The following is a 19,961-nucleotide window of genomic DNA, read 5'->3' on the forward strand; positions in this document are numbered from 1 at the left end:
CAGAGAGTATTACATATGTCTCCTTTTTTCCCCCCTTGACCTTCCGATGAATTATTTTTGTTTATAATATGTGCATTGCTTTATATACAATATTCACCCATTGCATACAATATTTTCTAATTTTAATGTATATCTCTAATATACATGCTTAACCTCTAAAAGACAGATTTTGAATTCTGTTATTGTAGATTGGTATTATTTGGAATTATTTGGAAGTGACTGGAAATATTGTTTGTAAAGTCTTTTCTTATTTTAGGTAATGAATTCAATAGTTACAAAATTTATTGTTAAGCTTAAAAATGAAGTAATACTTATTCAGTATCTGTGTCCTCGTCACTGTGCTAGGCATTTTGTAGGTTCAGTTTAATACAATAATTGTATACCTTTGCTTGACTTTCAAGGTATCACATTGCTTGTGTTGTATATCCATGGTTGGACTTGAGGAAATTTGTAACAGGAGATATCCTGTTTGTAATTGGAGATATCTGTCATAACTCTTATTCAGATGAACAACCTCAGCTTCTAAGAAGTTTATTGATTTTCTTGAGCAAGTAGTGCTAAGCTCAAATGTCTTGGCCAGGCTGGATTCCTTCCATCACCCTTCACAGTGGTTGCCCTAGCCTTAATTTTACACAGTGCCAGGAAAACGGGGACGTGGGGTAATTTTAAATCAGTAACAGTGGAAAGTATGTCTATACTATGCTTGCAATGGATTTTACTTAAAAGAATGAGAAACTTGCCCTAGCCGGCTTGGCTCAGTGGATAGAGCGTCAGCCTGAGGACTGAAGGGTCCCAGGTTCAATTCCGGCCAAGGGCACATGCCTGGGTTGCAGGCTCGATCCCCAGTAGGGGGCATGCAGGAGGCAGCCGATCAATGATTCTCTCTCATCATTGATGTTTCTCTCTCTTCCTTCTCCCTTCCTCTCTGAAATCAATAAAGAAATATATTTTTTTAAAAAAAGAATGAGAAACTTGATTTTAATATTTAAAAAAAAAACCAATGTGGGTTTCTTCTTGAAATGTATTGAAATAAAAGAATAATTTGACCACCTAAATTTAAATGTTTTATTTTAAATCTTAATTTTCAGAATTATTTGTATGGTTTTTGACATAAAGATTACCTTGTATATATGCAGAAAAATTAATATGTGCCTGTTTTACTGTGAATTATAGTTGATGTAGAAAATGCGCTAGTAAGAAACTGTAGGAGTACCCTTTCCTATCGGTGGAAAAGGAGTAGTAGAGAAGTATGTCCAGGGCCTTTTAGAACAGTTGTACAGTTGTGCCCTTGCTAAGTTAGGGTACGGTAGGAAATTGAAATCTGGTCCTGGCTTTTCTGGGTAAGCCTTATAGTCCCTTGGAGAAAGGGACTTCTTTCCTTCACAGAGATATGGTTGCCTTGCCATGCTATTTCCTGTGGAGTTACTAATATGTCCTCCCAGAGGGGTGCCTTTTCCTAATATTTCTACTAAAATGGTCTTTGAATTATACAAAGGTGATATGGGGATACTGGCAGGCTCTGAATGTGTCAGTAGTAACGAATTTGGAAACAAATTACTAATTTGTAGAGTTACTAATAACTTTCACTGGTAAATATTCTGTGTTTCTCAGGAAAGGCTAATTGCTTTAACCAACAACCAGAAAATCTCTGAAGTTTAGCAAAAAGAAATGTATTTCTCATTCACTTCCACTTTATTGCCAAAATTTGTTGAATGGCCCTGGCCAGTATTGCTCAAGGTTAGAGCATCAGTCTGTGTACCAAAGGGTCTCAGGTTCGATTACCGTTCAAGGACATGTACCTGGGTTGCAGGTACCATCCCCAGTCCTGGTTAGGGCAGGTACAGGAGGCAACCAAGCGATATGTCTCTCTCATATCGTTGTTTCTCTCTCTCTCCCTCCCTCCCTCCTTCTCCTCCCCTTTCCATTCTCTCTCTTAAAAAAAAAAATCAACGGGAAAAATATCCTCAGTTGAGGATTAACAACAATAGCAAAAATTGATGGCCTTCATGTGACGAGTTAGTGATTTCGATGCCTTTAATCCAAGATTCTTTAGGGCTCATGGACTCTGCATATGAAGGGAAGAAGGAAAAGGATTGCACATGGGCAGTCTTGATAGGCCAGACCTGAACGTAGTATACGTTACTTCTAATATCCTGCTAGCCAGAACTCAGTTAAATGGTCACATTTAATTTAATAAGAGGAAGCTGGAAAAACTCGTCCGTGTGTTTTGAAGAAGAGGAGAACATGGATATCAATAAAGCTAGCAGTCTCTGACACATGTTTGATTGAAAAAAAATACAGAAATAGTTTTCTTTAATCTGAAAATATTATTTAATCTCTCTAAACTGTGTACATTAAGTCAGTGGTTTAAGAGAACAATGAAAGTTGTATGTAACTTAGCTGATTAATTCCTTTAATTACATAAATGGTTGGTGGATCTGGTAACTAAGATAGGAAGGAGCAATTAAACAAATAGAACATTTAAATTATATATTACTTATCAGGTTGCCCAGAAAACTGGATAGAATGATAAATACTTGCTTATGAAAACTAATAATATTTGCTTTCACTACTGAATAGAGCCTTTTAGTGATTTAATCTTTGATGCAGAGAGGTAAAATTTGATGTAAATGTTAAATACTAATCTGTATCTTTTTAAAGATTTGTGATACTAGCCTGTATTCTTAAATTTATCTAATGTTATTATAAGGTGATCCTTTTAAGTGATTCATGTGATCTTGTGATTTAGTACTGTTGTGTTAGTTATCTTCTGAGTTAATTAAGCTCTTACTGAGTGTCTACTATGTATATACCAATGGAAGAAAGGAAGTGGGAAAATACCATTATTAGGAAATAAGATTCTTCCCATTTAGCATATTAGTGTAAATGTATATGCATAAATTTATATATTCCATCTAATCTCTTAAATGATTTAATGATATAGTCACTTATAATGAGGAAATTTTTAAAATTATGAAACATAATAGGTGTAATTTTAAAATGCCAGCAATAGAAATGTATACTAAATATATAATTATACTAGAGGCCTGGTGCACGAATTTGTGCACTGGTGGGTTCCCTTGGCCTGGCCTGTGGGGATCAGGCTGAAACCGGCTCTCCGACATCCCCTGAGGAGTCCTGGATTGTGAGAGGGCACAGGCCAGGCTGAGGGACCCCACCACTGCACAAATTCGTGCAGCAGGCCTCTAGTATGTATATAAGATTCAGGCTATCTTATTTTATGTTGCTATAATTTGTTTATTTTCACAACTGCATAGCTTTCTGTTGTATGTATAAACCACAGTTTATCCATTATACTGTTGATAGACATTTGAGTTGTTTTCATTTATTGGTTTTTATTAGAAATGATCGTTTATGTACATGACTCCTGTTGCACATATGCATGAGTTTTCCTATGTCATGTATTAGGAGTAGAATTGCTGAATCATAGGGTTAAATGTGTCTGAAATTTCCCAAAGTGGTTGTATGCTATACCAGGAGTTTATCAGAGCTCCTGGAGGTAATTCTCACAATATTGTGGGGTTCCCCCTATGGCTGTGCCCCCCTGGAGTGTTTAACTCTGAGTTGTTCACATAGAGCCTCCCACAATTTGTCAATTACAATTCATGTTTTCCTACCCTGGCACCAGTTTCCAAAGAGGTTTCTGCTCTTCAGTCTCTGCATCAGTTAAGTCACCTGTCTCCCTCTTTAATCCAGGGGGCAGCAGTTTACACCTCCATGAAGAGTTGTAGATTTTTTGGTCTCTTCAGCTTTTTACTTGTTGTTAGGATGGAGTGGTGATGTATAAGCTCCTTAAGTGCAGAACCAGAAACTAGAAGCCCCACCCCAGGATCAGTGATTGCCTTTCTGTCATCACATGCTTTGGTGAATTGTTATCGTCTTTTCTATATTTGGGTTAGTTTCCAACTTTATCCTTTGCACTTTCAATGTCATCAAATATTTCTGAGAGTTTCCATAATGTGATTTTTTTTTTTTTTTTTTTTTTTGCCACAAGCATTCATCTGGGATAAGTCCATACTTTTCATCACACTCACTTTTTTCATTTATGTTGATATGTTCACCTTCACCCTCTGACTTCCTGGATACAGTCTCTAAAATGGAATGGCAGTGGTATCAACATTCCCATAGTCAGCTATTTCTTCTATAGCTACATTTATATCTGGTTAGAATTTCCCTCCAACGTTATCACTTTGTTTCTTTGCTGCAGTTTTATCTTTGTTGGCTAACTCCCTCTTTTGATTATTCATTTTTCTAAACTGTCCTGTGAGTTTATCACTGTAAGACAAAGAGGCAACACAGTTACATCTTTACTGTCTGTGTGTGAACTGAATAGCAGGTGCACAGTGATGAATCACTGACAGACTTTGAAAGAAGTGAAGTGATTGGTCAGTGATCATGATACACATCTGTAATTTGCAGTGATTTGTGGACCAAAGAGCTAGCAGTCAAGTCTGTACTTTATGTAGTTACTCAAGTTTAATATATGAGTAACTAAAATTCAAACTGTGTTGTTGGAGGAGTGGTAATTTAAACTGTACGTAGCTGAAATTTAGGCAAGTGAGGACTGCCTGCACCTTTTTATTTATTTTTCTAGCTTTATCTAAGTTTCTTCATTGTTAGGAAGTTTTTATGGTGAAGCCATATGTGGCCTGGAGTTTTCTTGTGTGAATATTTAAAATTATTTATTATCTTTAATGGCAGTATGATTGAGTCCCATGTAAATTTTTTTAATTTAAATTCTTTATTGTTTAAAGTATTACATGAGCCTCCTTTTTTCCCCATTGACCTTTGCCTGACCACCCTCACCCCCCAGCACATGTCCTCACCCCCCCTATTATCTGTGTCCATTGGTTATGCTCATATGCATGCATACAGTCCTTTTGGTTGATCTCTTACCCCCTCACCCCCCGCCTTCCCTCATAGGTTGGACAGCCTATTCGATGCTTCTATGTCTCTGGTCTGTTTTTGTTCATCAGTTTATGTTGTTCATTATATTTCACAAATGAGTGAGATCATGTGATATTTATCTTTCTCTGACTGGCTTATTTCACTTAGCATAATGCTCTCCAGTTCCATCCATGCTGTTGCAAATGGTAAGAATTCTTTTTTTTTTTTTTTACAGCAGTGTAGTATTCCATTGTGTAGTTGTACCACAGTTTTCTAATCCACTCATCTGCTGATGGGCACTTAGGCTGTTTCCAAATCTTAGCTATGGTAAATTGTGCTGCTATGAACATAGGGGTGCTAAGTCATTTTAAAAATAGTTTTGGATATGAATTTGTGTCATAGACAGTGGAGTTTTTATATTAACTAAAATCTCATATCTGTAATGCTAGTGAGGTGAAAGAAGTTATCTACTTATGATTGGTTTAACCTTAACAGTACATGTATTCTTAGTTAAACATTTAAAAATTGGTAATATCTTATTTTAAAATAATATATTTGACATCTATGAAGCATATAATAATTTCTGTTTATAAGCATTTGAGAAAAATCCTCCCTTAAATAGTATAACATGATTTCTAGAAACTATTAAATCCCATACATGAAGAAGTAACATCTTAGCTTCTTACTAGGTAAAGCAGATAATGTCCATTTATTTTATAGAGGAGAGGATTATGGGGTGAGTAGGACAAGATAGATAAGAGAAAGGGAAAAAATACTGGTTTTGAATCTTGTAGAATCAAAAATCCAACAGCAATAATATTTGAAATAACTAATTCCAGAGAGAATTGTAAATCAGGTTTTAGAGCGGGCAACTTTAAAAGATGCTATTTAGAAAGTAAGGATTCTGATGACTTTTATTAAAATCAAAAACAAAAACTTTGATGAGATAGCATTAATTAATAAATGCTAAGGAACGGCGTTCCTCGTCGATGTTGCACTTCAAATGTGATGGGTTTCTGTCTTCAGCCTGTTTTGCCCCAGATGAAAAGGAAAAATGCGTTACATATATGGAGTAAGAATGGTCTTTACCTCAGCTTAGCCAGAGAGTATTTGTTTCATACAGTGCTCAAAGTCAGTGCATTACTGTATGTGTCTTATTGGCGGGGATAGGTGTAATCATCACAGGAGACTTGGTGGTGTGGAGCAGGCAGAGCCACCACGCGAGGAGAACGTGGGGAGAGCATGGGATAAGCTGTGTGTGGTGTTTGAGAAATACAGGCTGTCCTCCAAAAATGGGCACACACACTTTGAGTAATTATAAAGGTGGTGTTTATTAAAATACATTTCATTTTTTAAATTGCGCTATCAGCTGTTAGTACATATACTTTTGGGGAGGCATCCTGTATACCTCAAACACTAACACACATACATGCACAGACTAACGATACTCCCACCCCACCCCACCCTACTATGTAGCCTTCTTTCATTTAGTAAATATACACTTAGGGGTCCTCCAGGTCTTTTCCTGATGTGTTTGTGTGTGTATGTGTGAGTTTGTATATCTCACACATATTGTAGTTGTGCCCTTAATGAAAACACTCTGCTTCCAGAAAAAAAAGAAAAAGGAAAAAAAAACCTGCTTGTTTTTCCACATGACTGCGGAACAATTATAGCTTCTAGGAGCCCTTCTCCTGTTCCTGGGAAAATAGCTGGGCTGGCTGGTATTTGCATAATCGTCTTTAGGGCTATTGTGGGCGGGTTTGGGCTGCTGACACAGAGCTACAGACTGGCCACCTGTCCAGAACAAATGAACTCGGCCTTTGTGCAACATTATTATCTGTTTCTCCAGTATTATTTCTGAGTAATGAATAATTTGATTAAATATTATAAAACTATTTAGGAAATAATTTGTGTTGAACTTAAATCTTCCATTTTGGGGAGAGAGAAATGTTCTGCCTATTCCACTGGCACAACTATATATTTCCATGTCCCCTCTGGCATAGTTTTGTATCTGCTTTTGTGAAATTATCCTCATGAATATTAATTAGGAATGTAAGAATTTAAAAAGAAACTTCAAAATGATTTGTAGTCACCCTCCTATAAATTATAAATGAAATGTTGTCTGTTTTCTAGGAGTCCATTTGACTTATGTGGAATAATTAATTAAAATTTTAAAATTAGCAAAGGAAAAGAAATTTCTATGGTCTTGAAATAAATGAATAATTATTACCTTGATAATTAGCCTCATTACTCATTTAGGAAGTTTTTGTCCTAATAATTAACTAATTTTGTTAATCATCGACATTCAGCCTGTGATGGGAAATTTCTCAGTTTTTTAAAAACTTACATGTGATAGTGTTGGTATTTCTTGTACATAATGACCAACTGAATTGAATTTTTCATGTTAGAATTAACTTGTAATTGAGAGACCCTGTAATCATACTATATAAGAAAATCTCTATCAAATAAGTGGTCAGTGAATTGGTAAAATTTTTAAAAATTACCAGAGTTACTTTGGGGGAAAATATACATGGTAGTGACAATGATCTTAGTTCTCATTAAATATATATTAATGAATGAAAGATTGAATACGGCTAGGAGACATTTAGTACCTGTAGTATACATATCTGGTGCTGTGTATATTTAATTTTCTTTGATTATCATAACTATCTTTTGAGATAAATAGTATTGTACTTTTAAAATCTACTTTAAATTTTAGCAGTTTCAATTTTACCGTAATTTTGAGCAGAAAGTACAGAGTTCCCATATATCCTCTGTCCCCACACATGCGCAGCCTACCCCACTATCAACCTACACCAGAGTGGTGCATATGTTACAGCCAATGAATATACATCGACACATCATTGTCACTCAAAACCAACATTGGGATAACTTTTTAAAAAATAATTCTTTATTGTTGAAAGTATTACATATGTCCCCTTCCCCCCCCCCATTGACCCCCTCCAGCCTGTTCCCGCCCCCCCAGGCCTTCACTATTTTATTGTCTATGTTCATGGGTTATGCATATATGCATACAAGATCTTTCCTCCCACCCCCCACTCACCCTCCCCTGCCTTCCCTCTGAGATTCTGCACCCTGTTCCATGCTTCCATGTTCGTTCATCAGTTTATTTTGTAACTTAGATTCCACATATGAGTGAGATCATGTGATACTCATCTTTCTCTGACTGACTTATATCACTTAGCATGATACTCTCAGGTCCCTCCATGCTGTCTCAAAGGGTAAGAGATTCTTCTTTTTCACTGGTGCATAGTTTTCCATGGTATAAATGTACCACAGCTTTTTTATCCATGCATCTACTGATGGGCACTTGGGCTGTTTCCAGATCTTACTAGTAGCTATTTTAAATTGTGGTGCAATGAACACAGCAGTGATTACATTCTTTCTGATTGGTGTTTTGAGATTCTTAGGATATATTCCTAGAAGTGGTGTCACTAGGTCAGATGGGAGTTCCATATTTAATTTTTTGAGGAAACTTCATACTTTTTTTTTATAATGGCTGCACCAGTCTGCATTCCCACCAGCAGTTTACTAGGGTTCCTTTTTCTCCACATTCTCGCCAGCATTTATCATTTGTTTATTTGTTGATGGTAGCCATTCTGACAGGTGTGAGGTGATACCTCATTGTCATTTTAATTTGCATCTCTCTGATGATCAGTGACTTTGAGCATTTTCTCATATGTCTCTTGGCCTTCTGTATGTCCACTTTGGAGAAGTGTCTATTTAGGTCCTTTGCCCATTTTGTAATTGGATTGTTTGTCTTCCTTTTGTTAAGTTGTATGAGTTCCTTACATATTTTGGATATTAGCCCTTTATTAGATGTATCATTGTCAAATATGGGCTTCCATACAGTGGGCTCCCTTTTTGTTTTGTTGATGTTTTTTTTTTGTTTGCTTGTTTGTTTGTTTTGTTTTTTGCTATGCAGAAGCTTTTTATTTTGATGTAATCCATTGGGGTAACTTTTGATGTTGTACATTCTGTGAGTTTTGGCAAATGTATAATAACATTTGCCCAGCATTGTTGTATCATACAGAATAGGTTCACTGCCTTAAAAATCTTCTGTACTCCCCCATTTGTTTCTTTCTCCCCACCTAACCCCTGGAAACCACTGATCCTTTTCCTGTCCCCATAGTCTTGCCTTTTTTGGAATTGCACATTATGTAGCCTTTCAGATCAGCTTCTTTCACCCAGTAAAATGTGCTTAATTTTCCTCCATGTCTTCTTATGACTTGATAGCTCATTTCTCTTTAGTGCTGAAGAGTATTCCATTGTCTGGATGTTCTGCGGTTTTTCTATTCACCTATAAAAGTATTATCCTTATTTTACAGATGATGAGACAAAAGGTGAGATTAAATAACCTGCCCAAGTTCACATATATAATACGCATCATGTCTGAGACCAAAACCCATGATCTAATCAGTGGTCTCTACAGTAGGTTGTTCACACTATTGGGGGTGTACAAAATGATCATATATACATGAAGGGGTTTTTAACAGCACTCTATTTGTTTGCCTTTCTGTGTTGCACTGTGCAGCAGTTTTCATCTGATTAAGTTGATTTGCAAATGATATTCTCTAAAGTAAACTATTTTGAGATGACTAAAGGTCAAGCACATGAAATTGTTTGCTTGCTGATTTGATACATTCCAGTTCTGCTTTGAAGAAGGAACTGCTTTTACAGCTGTCTTTGAGATCAAGTGGGCAGTTCAGTCATGCTGACTAATCTAACAATTTTCTTACTGTTAAAAGCAACAGCAACTAGGTTGTTTCCCCTCTCCCCCAATTAAAACCTTCATGTAGGAGAGGTATACATGTCCTACAAATAGGTATCAATTAATCTAAGCCTTGAAATATGACTTTAACAAAATTTTTTTTAAAAAATTACAAATTTTATGATGTATAGTGACTTCTTAATGTTCTAAATAAGCTAAAGTCACATACATTTTGCTCTAAAATTTGGTAAGCCATAATTTGTTTTCCAGCTGATAATGTTTAAATATTGTAAAATTAATTCTGCCAAAGTCAGTTTTGCTAACAAGTAATATTAATCTTTATTAGAAGATGACTGTAACACACAGTGAAAAAATGTTGCTTCTTCTTACTAATATCTTCTGGCAGTTTAGAAAGAAAAAATTACAAAATGTGGGGGAAAGGAAAAACATTCATAAAAGTGTAACCATCATTTCTTGGTTAAACAATCTAGATCTGAAAAATGGAAAAAGTGAAGTAAAAACTATCGAAATAATAGAGGTAAGCTAAGTCAGTGCCTTTTAATTAGTAGTATTTTCTCTTAATTAAAGCTTGCATGTAAATTTCTTTGGGAATAAATGGAGGGACTGTATAGGAGAAAACAAGACTGGGGGTGGGATCATTGAAGTAAACTAGAAAATGATTAAATAACTGGCATCAGGTAGATTTGACCTTGTGCCTCCTAAAGGGAGTATACCTTTTAAACAAACTTCCAAGTTATATACTCATATTGGCAACAGCATTATTGAAACTTAACATTTAACATTTCCTTTCTGTTAAAGTCCAACAGGATTTATACACATACTTTCTCTTATGAAATTGTCATAATATTCAGTGGAGAACGAACCATATTTCAGGCAGGTGACTTTTATGTCTCTTAGGTATCTTGAAGGTGACGCTATGTGTTTTGTGTAAGCATAGTGAATTAACTCAAGATGATACATCCCAGTTCCAAGGAAATATCTTTTTTAATGTATTTTTATGATTCTATTATAAGCATTATTATATTAATGGCGCTTTTATTTTAAAATGAGGAAAAGAAAGACATTGAGAATCTTTCTTAAAGGAAGAGAATAACTTTGTGTAAAGCTGCTTTGAGAGAAGATACCTCCTGGGTACTAAAAAAAGAATTCACTGTGTGTCAGCGTAAGTGTCAAAGAACAAGTTGGATGCTTGCCGGGGTCCAACCCCAGCGGGTCCAGGGGTTCCCAAAGGTGTGGACGGAGTCGGTGAAGAAGGAACGACACAGAGGCAGTGTTCAGTTGATCAGCATGGTTGGGTTCTCTTGCCTGGTTCTCTTGCCAGGTTCTGTCCAAGATCTTTTGCCATGTTCTCTCCAGCAAAGTTCTTCTGTCTCTAGGTTCTGTGTAGGTTCTGTCTTCTTGGTTCTGTTTTCTAAGTTCTGTCTTGTTACATCTGTATTTATACCAGTTGATTCCAATCCTATCAATCTCTATTCCAAAGGTTAGGGCGTTTCTTATCTCCATTCCAGGGAGTAAAGATTATGTAGCTTAAGCATGATTGTTCGTAGTTAAAGTGATTAATTACCCGCCTGGCACTTAGTTAAGAGGTTTTATTCCCTCCCTAACTTCAGGGGAAAATCCCTACCTGGGGAAACAACTTTTCTCAGAGACCTTGGTTAAAACACATAGTGCCAAGAAGGTGAGCAAACATATTAAGAACAGTATGCCATATATGCCAGGTCCCTTGAAACAGCAAGCATGGACCGGCTCCCGGCAGATGCTCACAAGTAAAATTTACTCCACCAGCCCATTTCCCACATTTCCCCTACTATTTTTTACATCACCAGTTTTGTTTTTTTACCTGAGTTATGCCAAGCCCTTCTTCATTTTTCAGTTGATCAAATTCCAATTTGTTCTTTCAGATCTAGTTTTAATGTACTTAAATTTACATAGATTTCCTGACATATCTCACTTTAGGAGCGATAGTGGCTTTTTCTGTTATACTTCTGCTAAACCTGGTATTGTTTGTATTATAATCCAACAACGCTTTCTGTAATTAAATAACCTACCAGTATATTTATCTCTGGGGGAGATACCAACATCCATCCAGTTATATAAAGTCAAAATCCAAAGGATCATTTTTGTTGTCTCCTTTTTTATCTTTTTCATCACTAGACCATTAGCAATCATGTCAGTTAATTTCTCCCTCACTTTTGAAGGATAGTTTTGCTGGATATAGTATTCTTAATTGGCACTGTCTTTCTTTTGGCACTTTGAATATCTGGACCCACTGTCTTCTGCCCTCTCAGTTTCTGTTGAGAAATCTGCTGATAATTTTATTGGTGAGCCCTTGTATGGCAATTTGCTTCTTTCTTACTGCTTTCAAGAATTTCTCTTTGTCGTTAGCTTTTGACACTGGGATTATAATGTGTCTCACTGTAGGTCTCTGGGTTCATCCTACTTGGAATTCATTGAGTTTCTTGGCTTTTTATATGATCTTTTGTCAAATTGGGGACATTTCTATCACTATTTCTTCATTTAATCTCTCTGTACCTTCCCTCTTCTCCTTCTAGTACTCCCCTCAGTGTGTGTGTTGGTTCATTTGATGGTGTCCCAAAGGTTCCTTAGGCTCTGTTTACTTTTCTTCAGTGGCAAATAGGGGTGCTACAATGGCTGCCCACCTCTCTGTCTCCACTTCCTTGATCAGAATCAGCAATCAGGGTGCAGATCCCAAATATTTGGAGGACAGGGCCTTTATTGCTCACCCTACATAGAGGCTGTTCCAGGAACAAGTGTTGCCTGCCACTGGGAGATGGGAGGTAACTACTTTTGAGCTAAAAACAGTGATAGGCCAAAATGAACTTCATCAGAGTTCTAAAATAGTTATATGAGACAAATTCTGCCACTGAGTCTGGCTTAAGAGATAAATTCCTGGTGCTTCTTACACCACCCTCTTCCCAGGATCTTCTCATGCAGTAGTCTTCTGATTGGGGATATAACTAAAAAACAAGCAGGAGGACATGAAAAATAGGACAATGAAAAATATTTCATAAGTTTCCTCAAGGGTGGGGGTGAAGTTCTCTATTACTATTAAAGTAACTTAATAATAAAGACAATCTGTATAATTTACATCAGTATGAGAAGTATCCAACTTATGCAGTATACTTGTTAATTTTTAAATGTAATTTGCCTAATGTTGGCAATTTCATGACAGAATGTTATAGTATATAGATAACATGGTTTCCTATAATTTTGTGGAGCCATCTGTATGTTGGGAAGAAATAGATTCAGAATAACCTGTATGGGAGCCATGGAGCACACTCCTGCTCCATTTGCTGTTGTAAATGGTCAAAAGGTTAAGCCATCAGTCCATTTCCTAGTGTCTACTGAATAGTGGCTTTTTTGTGTTGCTTCACTTGTTAGAGCAATATTGAGAGATAAAACAAAGCAAGTCTTACATCAGACACTGATGGCTTTTAAAAAGTTGGAATGGGATGTTATTGGATGTTCCAAAGAGTATATTGATAGTAACTTTTTATGGAAACCACTGCTCCAGAGTAAACTGTATTTGGAAATCAAATCAACATTATATATCAGTGATGCTCAAGTGAACATAAATACATATTATATGTCTAGTGCACCAGTTTTAAGGAGTAATGTTGTGGGCTTGGGGGAGTGATTTAAAAAACAAACCACTTTTTAAAACAGTCATACCTTTATTTTCCTTAGACACTTAATTGGGGTAGATTTTATTTCTATATAAATAAACCTTTTATTTATAAGATGTAGCTTTAAGCATAACATAAAAAGGAAACCAGTTAAGTATAGAGTGCTTTCTGAGGCATGAAATGTTATTTAGGACTTTTCCTATAATGGCCACGGAGTGTTTCTTGAGCGTCCATGCAGATGAGATCTTGAACAGCTGCATGAAGCACACAGAAGTCCTGATTCCTGCCTCTGTGAACTCACTTGAATAAAGTCTTTCATCTAAAGGTCTCACTGTTTGTCTATTTCATGAATCCCTCATCTCATCTCTGAAGGGCTCATTCAGTTTAATACAGTTCAACTTTGTGGTGGAGAGCTCTAGACTTTGCTGTTGTGACTTATAATGCACAAAAAAAGATAAGTTAAAGTAATTTAAGAATTCTTTAAAGAATTAGATAAAATCCAAGCTAAAATGGTGGGGTTTGGGGGAAAGGGAGCAAAGATTTAGAATAACTAGGGATTCTAATTCAAATTTAACTAGTTATGTGATCTTAAGTCAAATTCTGTATACTCTTAGTGTCAAATTTCTCTGTGGTTATAACAAAGCCTTACAGAGTTCAGAGGAATAAATGTTTTGAAATGCTTGTTAAGTTCATTTGTTTTATATAATTCAGTCCTCATGTTATATCTCATATTCTGTATTAAGTATTCTCTGACAACTTAAGCAGTGATTAAACTGAAAAAGTCACTATCATATCATTTAGATGTAATTTGTTAAGTAAATTTCAGGTGATCTTTTCTTCATCTGTGTACTTATATCACATATTGCCATTTATTTGGCAGTAACCTATGTATTGTCTCCCAATTTACCTGATCTGCTTCTTACATCTGTTGACATATTATGAATTCTTTGAATTCAGGGAACTTGACTCATTTGAACCTTCACTAAATTTAATGTGTAGTGCTAAGTATGGAGTAAACTTCTGTTGTTGTTTTTAATTGCTCTTTAGTGTACATATGTGTTTTCCCCCAATAGTGGAGAAGGTCAAATTTGACTGTAATTTTACTAAGGAAATTATTTATTATATTAAAACTACCTGGTCATAAGCTTAGAAATATGATATAGTTCCCTGCCCCCCACCCCCACCCCCTTTGAGCATATGAAAATTAGGATCCAGGGACATTTTTTTTTTCCCCAGGGAAATTTTGATCCAAACATTTCTGAGAATGGCAAAAACACAAAAGGAGTTTGGGCATTATACATTAGAAATAAAATAATGTAGGTGGCATTTATTCATGCAGTCAGTGAATATTATTGCCAACTACTTCATGTTAGGCTCTTTGCTGCTGTACCCTAAAGACAGTGATTTTTTTTTTAAAAGACAAGATTCCTACCTGATGAAGTTTATAGTCAGTAAACAGACAAAAACTGGTGCAGTAGACATATAATTTGTTTTCATGTTTGCCTGAGCATCATTAATATATAATGTTGATTTAAACCAGACAGTAACAGTGTAATAAGGATTATAAGTGATTAGGATGGTATGAGAGAAAGTAACTGGCTGTAAGGTGAGCTACTTTGTATACAGTGATTAGAAAAGGCCTTCTAGAGAAAGGTACAAAGTCAGACCCAAAGGATAAGGAAGTGCCTAGATTGTGGTCTTTAAATGTGGTTTCTCTCTGAAAGGACTTAGCATTCCTTGGAAAACGAGCTTAATTGAAGATCTATAAAAGAACTATAAAACAAACTATCAAAGTCATGATATGGGAGCCAACTTGAGGGGACTCCCACTGACCACAGATGTAACAATTAGCGGATGAAAAGAATAGCGACTGCAATAAATTGAAACATCTTTTACTCAAAATATATGAGTTCATAATATTACTTTAAAAATTCATTGTTCACCTTAGGACCAAAACTGGACAATCAAATACTTATCTTGCCTTTACTCTGAGATAACCAAATTGTTCAATGAGAGATAGGTCTTTAAAAAGAATTCAAGCTAGTAAATGCAGAAAGAATGATAATCTCTGTTTTAATAAAATGTAGTTTTATTAAAATAGAGTAGGCAGTGAAACTTCTCACATTTTCATATATGCTTTTGAAAATTTTTAAGTCAGTTTAAAGGAGGGGCAGTGAGAATTCGGCCAGTAGGAATGGGAGTGGTGGAAAGATGTTTTCCGAAAATAGGAACAGTATAACAAGATGCAGAAGTGAAAAAATACTGTACATGTTCAGGGAAGAGTTAGTAATTGGGTTCCCCAAAGTACAAGTTATGTAAGTGGTAGTATTGTGGATATGCAGTTATATATTCACAATTCCTAGAAGTAGTGAAACCATACTCATACCAAGTTCAGGAGGAACTTGAGATTCAAGGAGCTTCTCTACATTTCCTACTACCCTTTGGCTATTGAAATGGTAAAACAGAAGAATTCAACAATGGATTTAATGAAGCCAAATTGATTTGACAGCAGAGCTTAGTAAAAAGGTACCATATAGAGAGAACAGCATTAATTTTTCTTGGGCAACCTCTGCTTAGAGTATGCCGTCTATTAATGTGATTGTTCTTCATCTCAGCATTTTATTTATTCTTTTTAAAGTTGTATGTATAGAGATGAGCATCCCAAAGTTAATGATTTCTAATCCATTAAATCAGTCCCTGGTATAATACGTATGTTCCCATATAAAGGTAATATGTTCTGTATTTAGAGTGAGTAGTTTAACCTCGCTTGCCAGCAAAATAGTCTTCTCTGTTCAAATCTTGATACCCACCATACCTATTATAGATAAATATTCTGTTTTGTTCTGGTTCATGTTGTATTGATAACGGTAATTGGGTATATTTCTTTGTAAAGCCAATTTTTTTTTTCATTTGAAGTGGTTTGTGCCATGGTATTATTTAAAAAGTAAAACCCCTTAAAATCTCTCTTGAGAAGTATTGGTATAGAATATTCATTGATTTTATAAGCCAGTGAGTATTTGCTCCAAATTGAATGTGTTACTACCTTTCTTGGTATCTTAAAATTTGGCTGCTGGAATTTAGAAACGCAGTACATGTCACAGCAGAGGACTGGCGGGAAATGGAGATGTCAAACTGTGTAATCGGAGCTTTATGGAGGTGGACAACTGTGCTCCCTGTTAGTTTGTTTTAATGGCTGGTGAAGTAAAAAGCATATCAGTTTTCAGTTTTCTCATAATTATACTCACCGTTTTCCTTAAAATGGAGATGAGAAGACTGTAACAATAATGAAATAAGTTACAGTGTTCTACCATTCAACATTGATTCTTTACTTCAGAATTAAATTTATATTTGGAAAGATGGGGTTTGCTAAGTACTGTATTTTAGGAAAAGAGTCTCCTTTTAGCACAATACTTATTTTATAAAATATGTGTATTTTTTAAACAGGGTATCCAGAAGTTGGCTAGTCAATATCTGAAGAGAGATTGGCCTGGAATAAAAGCTGATGATCGGAATGATTACAGGTACCTTAATTAAGTAGTTCTTGCCCGTTGTTTTTATTTATTTATGTATGTACTTATTATTTTTTAAAGACTTTATTGTTGAGATTATTATAGATGTGCCCCCTTTTCCCCTCATTGTCCCCCTCTATGCAGTTTCCGCCCTGCTCCAGGCCTTTAACACCCTTGCCCATTGTTTTTAAAAAATGGTTTCACTGAGAGCCATGTCACATAGAGGATAATGTAGACTCCAGTTAAAAAAAATTGCTTCTTTTTTCTGCTGTTTTTAGATGTAATTTCAAAATTATTAAAAATGTTAATGTTTCACAACATATGTAATCTATATAAAAGAGATCATTTTATGTCTTAGACTAGAATTACATTTTTAAAATTAATTAATACCCACATATTGAATTTAAGAGAGTAGAGGATAATGAGGCATTATTTCCTCAGCAGCCTATAGATGAAACACATTGCAACAATAATGAAACAAGATTGTAGTGTTCTACCATGATTACTGATTCTTTGTTTTGAAACAAATTTGGAAAGATGGGATTTTGTGAGCTTAAGAGAAAAGACTTTCTAAGTTTGTTTGTTTGTTACTTAAAAACAGATTGATTGATTGATTGATTGATTGATTTAAAAAACAGGTATCCAGAAATTGCCTAATCAGTATCCCACATACACATTTTAAAGAAGGTAGATGACAATAGAACATAAATTCTGTCCTCAGTAATATATATATCTTTAAAGTATTTATAATTTTGTTTAGAAATTAATATATTTTTTGAGATTAATTTAGAAGTACTTTTGGTGTTTGTGCTCAAGACGTAGTGTTGCGGGAACCAAAAGTCAAAGACAGATTTCAGAGTTTGCTGTCTGGTTGGAGTTAAGACTAATGCCCATGAAACAATAGCAGAGAAACCAGAGTAATTAAGAACTCATATTAAAGTGTGTGGTTGAGTCTGTATATGAAGTCATCAGATAATTATCTTATCCTCAGATAATTTCTTAATGGGGCTAGAAAATTGAAAGTACAGGAGAAACCCTAATAGTTCTTCACAATTGCAGGAATGACTGATAACTTGGAAGGTAGCATGATACTATAAGTAATAGATCCATGTAGTTGCTACATAGAATAATAAAGGAAAACAGGGAAATAAACAAAAATAGAGATTTTTCTTGAGTATCTACAAAACAATCCGATGACGTACATAAAAATTATGTAGTCTTTTTATATACTGGGAAACCAAGTCTCAGGTTACATGCATTACTCAGGGTCACACAGCTACTTAGACATGCAGTCATTCATTCATTCATTCATTCATTCATTCTTTATCCATAAGATAGATGTGAGATATCTGCTACACGCTAGCTGTGGAAGTAGATTTTAGGGTTGGACTAGAGGAAATGGTGCCTGTCCTGAGGAGCTTACAGGAGGCAGCCACTATAAATAGTTGCAGTATTTGGTAGCAGTATAGGTGCATTGCAACGGCAGAGGAAAACGAGGCTTCTAGAGCTGAATTCTAAAGGATGTGCAGGAGTTTGCCAGGTTTGTGCAAAAGGAATCCTAAGCAGAAAAAATTCCTTAAAAGCATGGAGGCATGAGAAAATATAAATGTTAGGTAACGGTGAGCAGTTCAGCGTGGTGTGAAGTCCATGGGTTAGAGGGTGAGAGGAGTTTTGGGAGGATACGTAGAAAGGCATCATGAAGGACTTTGCATATCAGTTTCTTCTTTTACCAAGAAGATAATAGAACGATTGAAGATTCCCACAAGAGGAGTAGCATGTTCAGCTTCACTTAGTAATAGTATGAAAGTGGATTAGAGGGATGTGAAGAAGACTTTGGAAAGAATAGAATTGCAAGAATTTAATCCCTTGTCTTGTACTTGAACCCTGGAAATTATAGTAGAAAGTAGTTTGTGGGGGAAATTTCAGTTATACTTAGAAAACTGAAGCTAGAGAACTTGGAATTGATTTGGCAGAGGGTGTGTGTGTGTGTGTGTGTGTGTGTGTGTGTGTCTGTGTGTGTGTGGAATTTGTTTTGAGACAAACTATAAGAGATTTTCTGTAGTTACCAAACTATAAAATAGTTTTCTCAATATCTAAAATAGCTCTTGGAGTATAGAAAGCACTTGATCAGTATCTGCTGGTGAAGAATGCAGTAGAGGGAAAAAGAGAAAGGAAGGACTATAGAATGACTCCTCGGTTTTTTAACTTAGGCAACTAAGAGGATGGTTGTACCATTGTGAAAAAAACAGTAGAGAGAAATCAGGATCCAGGGTGAGAATGGTAATTGCCAATTTTTTGTTTGTTTATTATAGTTTTCATTCTAGTCATTTAAAATTTTCCTTTTAACTTTTTTTTTATATTTGTATTTGAATTGGTAGTTTACAAATTCTTGCCCAAGAAATGCATGTTTGTAGCATGTGTAACAGTATAAAGTGTAGCCCCCGCTTTTCCCAAGCTTCTTCCACTCATATTTGTACTCCCCCAGAGTAATTGCTGCTAAAAGCCTGTGGTCTTTTCTTCCATATTTTCTGGTATGATGCACAATTGAACATACACAGTTTTGCTGTTTTTAACAGAACTGATGCACGAAATTTGTACAAGGGGCTTGGCCCTTGTGGTCCTGCCCCCCGCCCACTGGTCCTTCAGGAAGATCGCTTTGCTGTCTGGTCTAATTAGCATATTAGCTCTTTATTTATTTATTTTCTGTTTGCTCCGCCCTGTTGATTCCCTGAGACCCCGCCCCACCCCTAGCTCTTTATTATAAAGGATGTTTCTGTAACCTCCCCCCTGCTCATACACTCACTTACGGAGGTTTTAGACCTCTTTTTATGCCAGTACATTCAGGCTGTGCTAGTGTCATAGTATGAGTAAATTGTAGTTTTGTTATTCATTTCTCTGTTGGTGGTTATTTAGTTTATTACTATTGCAAAATAATGCTGCAGTGGATAACTCATGTATGCACACAGTTATGTCTTTGTGGACTGAAAGTATTTATAGGGTAAATTGATAGAGGGGGAAATGCTGGGTCAAAGGGGTTATATATTTAAAATGATAGTATTGTAAATTATCCTTCATAAACTCTGTGTCAATATATGGGATGGGGCAAAAGTAGGTTTACAGTTGTGAGTATGCAAAACACAGAAT

General features: G+C 35.7%; 1 protein-coding gene across 5 annotated transcripts in view; it reads left to right on the forward strand.

Annotated features, from left to right (window-relative positions):
* Window positions 1-19,961, forward strand: part of FCHSD2 (FCH and double SH3 domains 2) — a 178,160-nt gene that overhangs the window by 51,946 nt on the left and 106,253 nt on the right. For 4 of the 5 annotated variants that reach the window (XM_036325062.1, XM_036325061.1, XM_036325064.1 and 1 more), the window contains one exon: window positions 16,753-16,829. In XM_036325062.1, the coding sequence (XP_036180955.1) occupies window positions 16,753-16,829 (77 nt within the window). Of the gene's footprint in view, window positions 1-15,692; window positions 15,835-16,752; window positions 16,830-19,961 lie in introns of those variants that run through there. The other variant, XM_036325065.1, reaches the window with a different exon arrangement.

Source organism: Myotis myotis, unplaced genomic scaffold (assembly GCF_014108235.1).
Source record: "Myotis myotis isolate mMyoMyo1 unplaced genomic scaffold, mMyoMyo1.p scaffold_m19_p_10, whole genome shotgun sequence".
Taxonomy (NCBI): Eukaryota; Metazoa; Chordata; class Mammalia; order Chiroptera; family Vespertilionidae; genus Myotis; species Myotis myotis.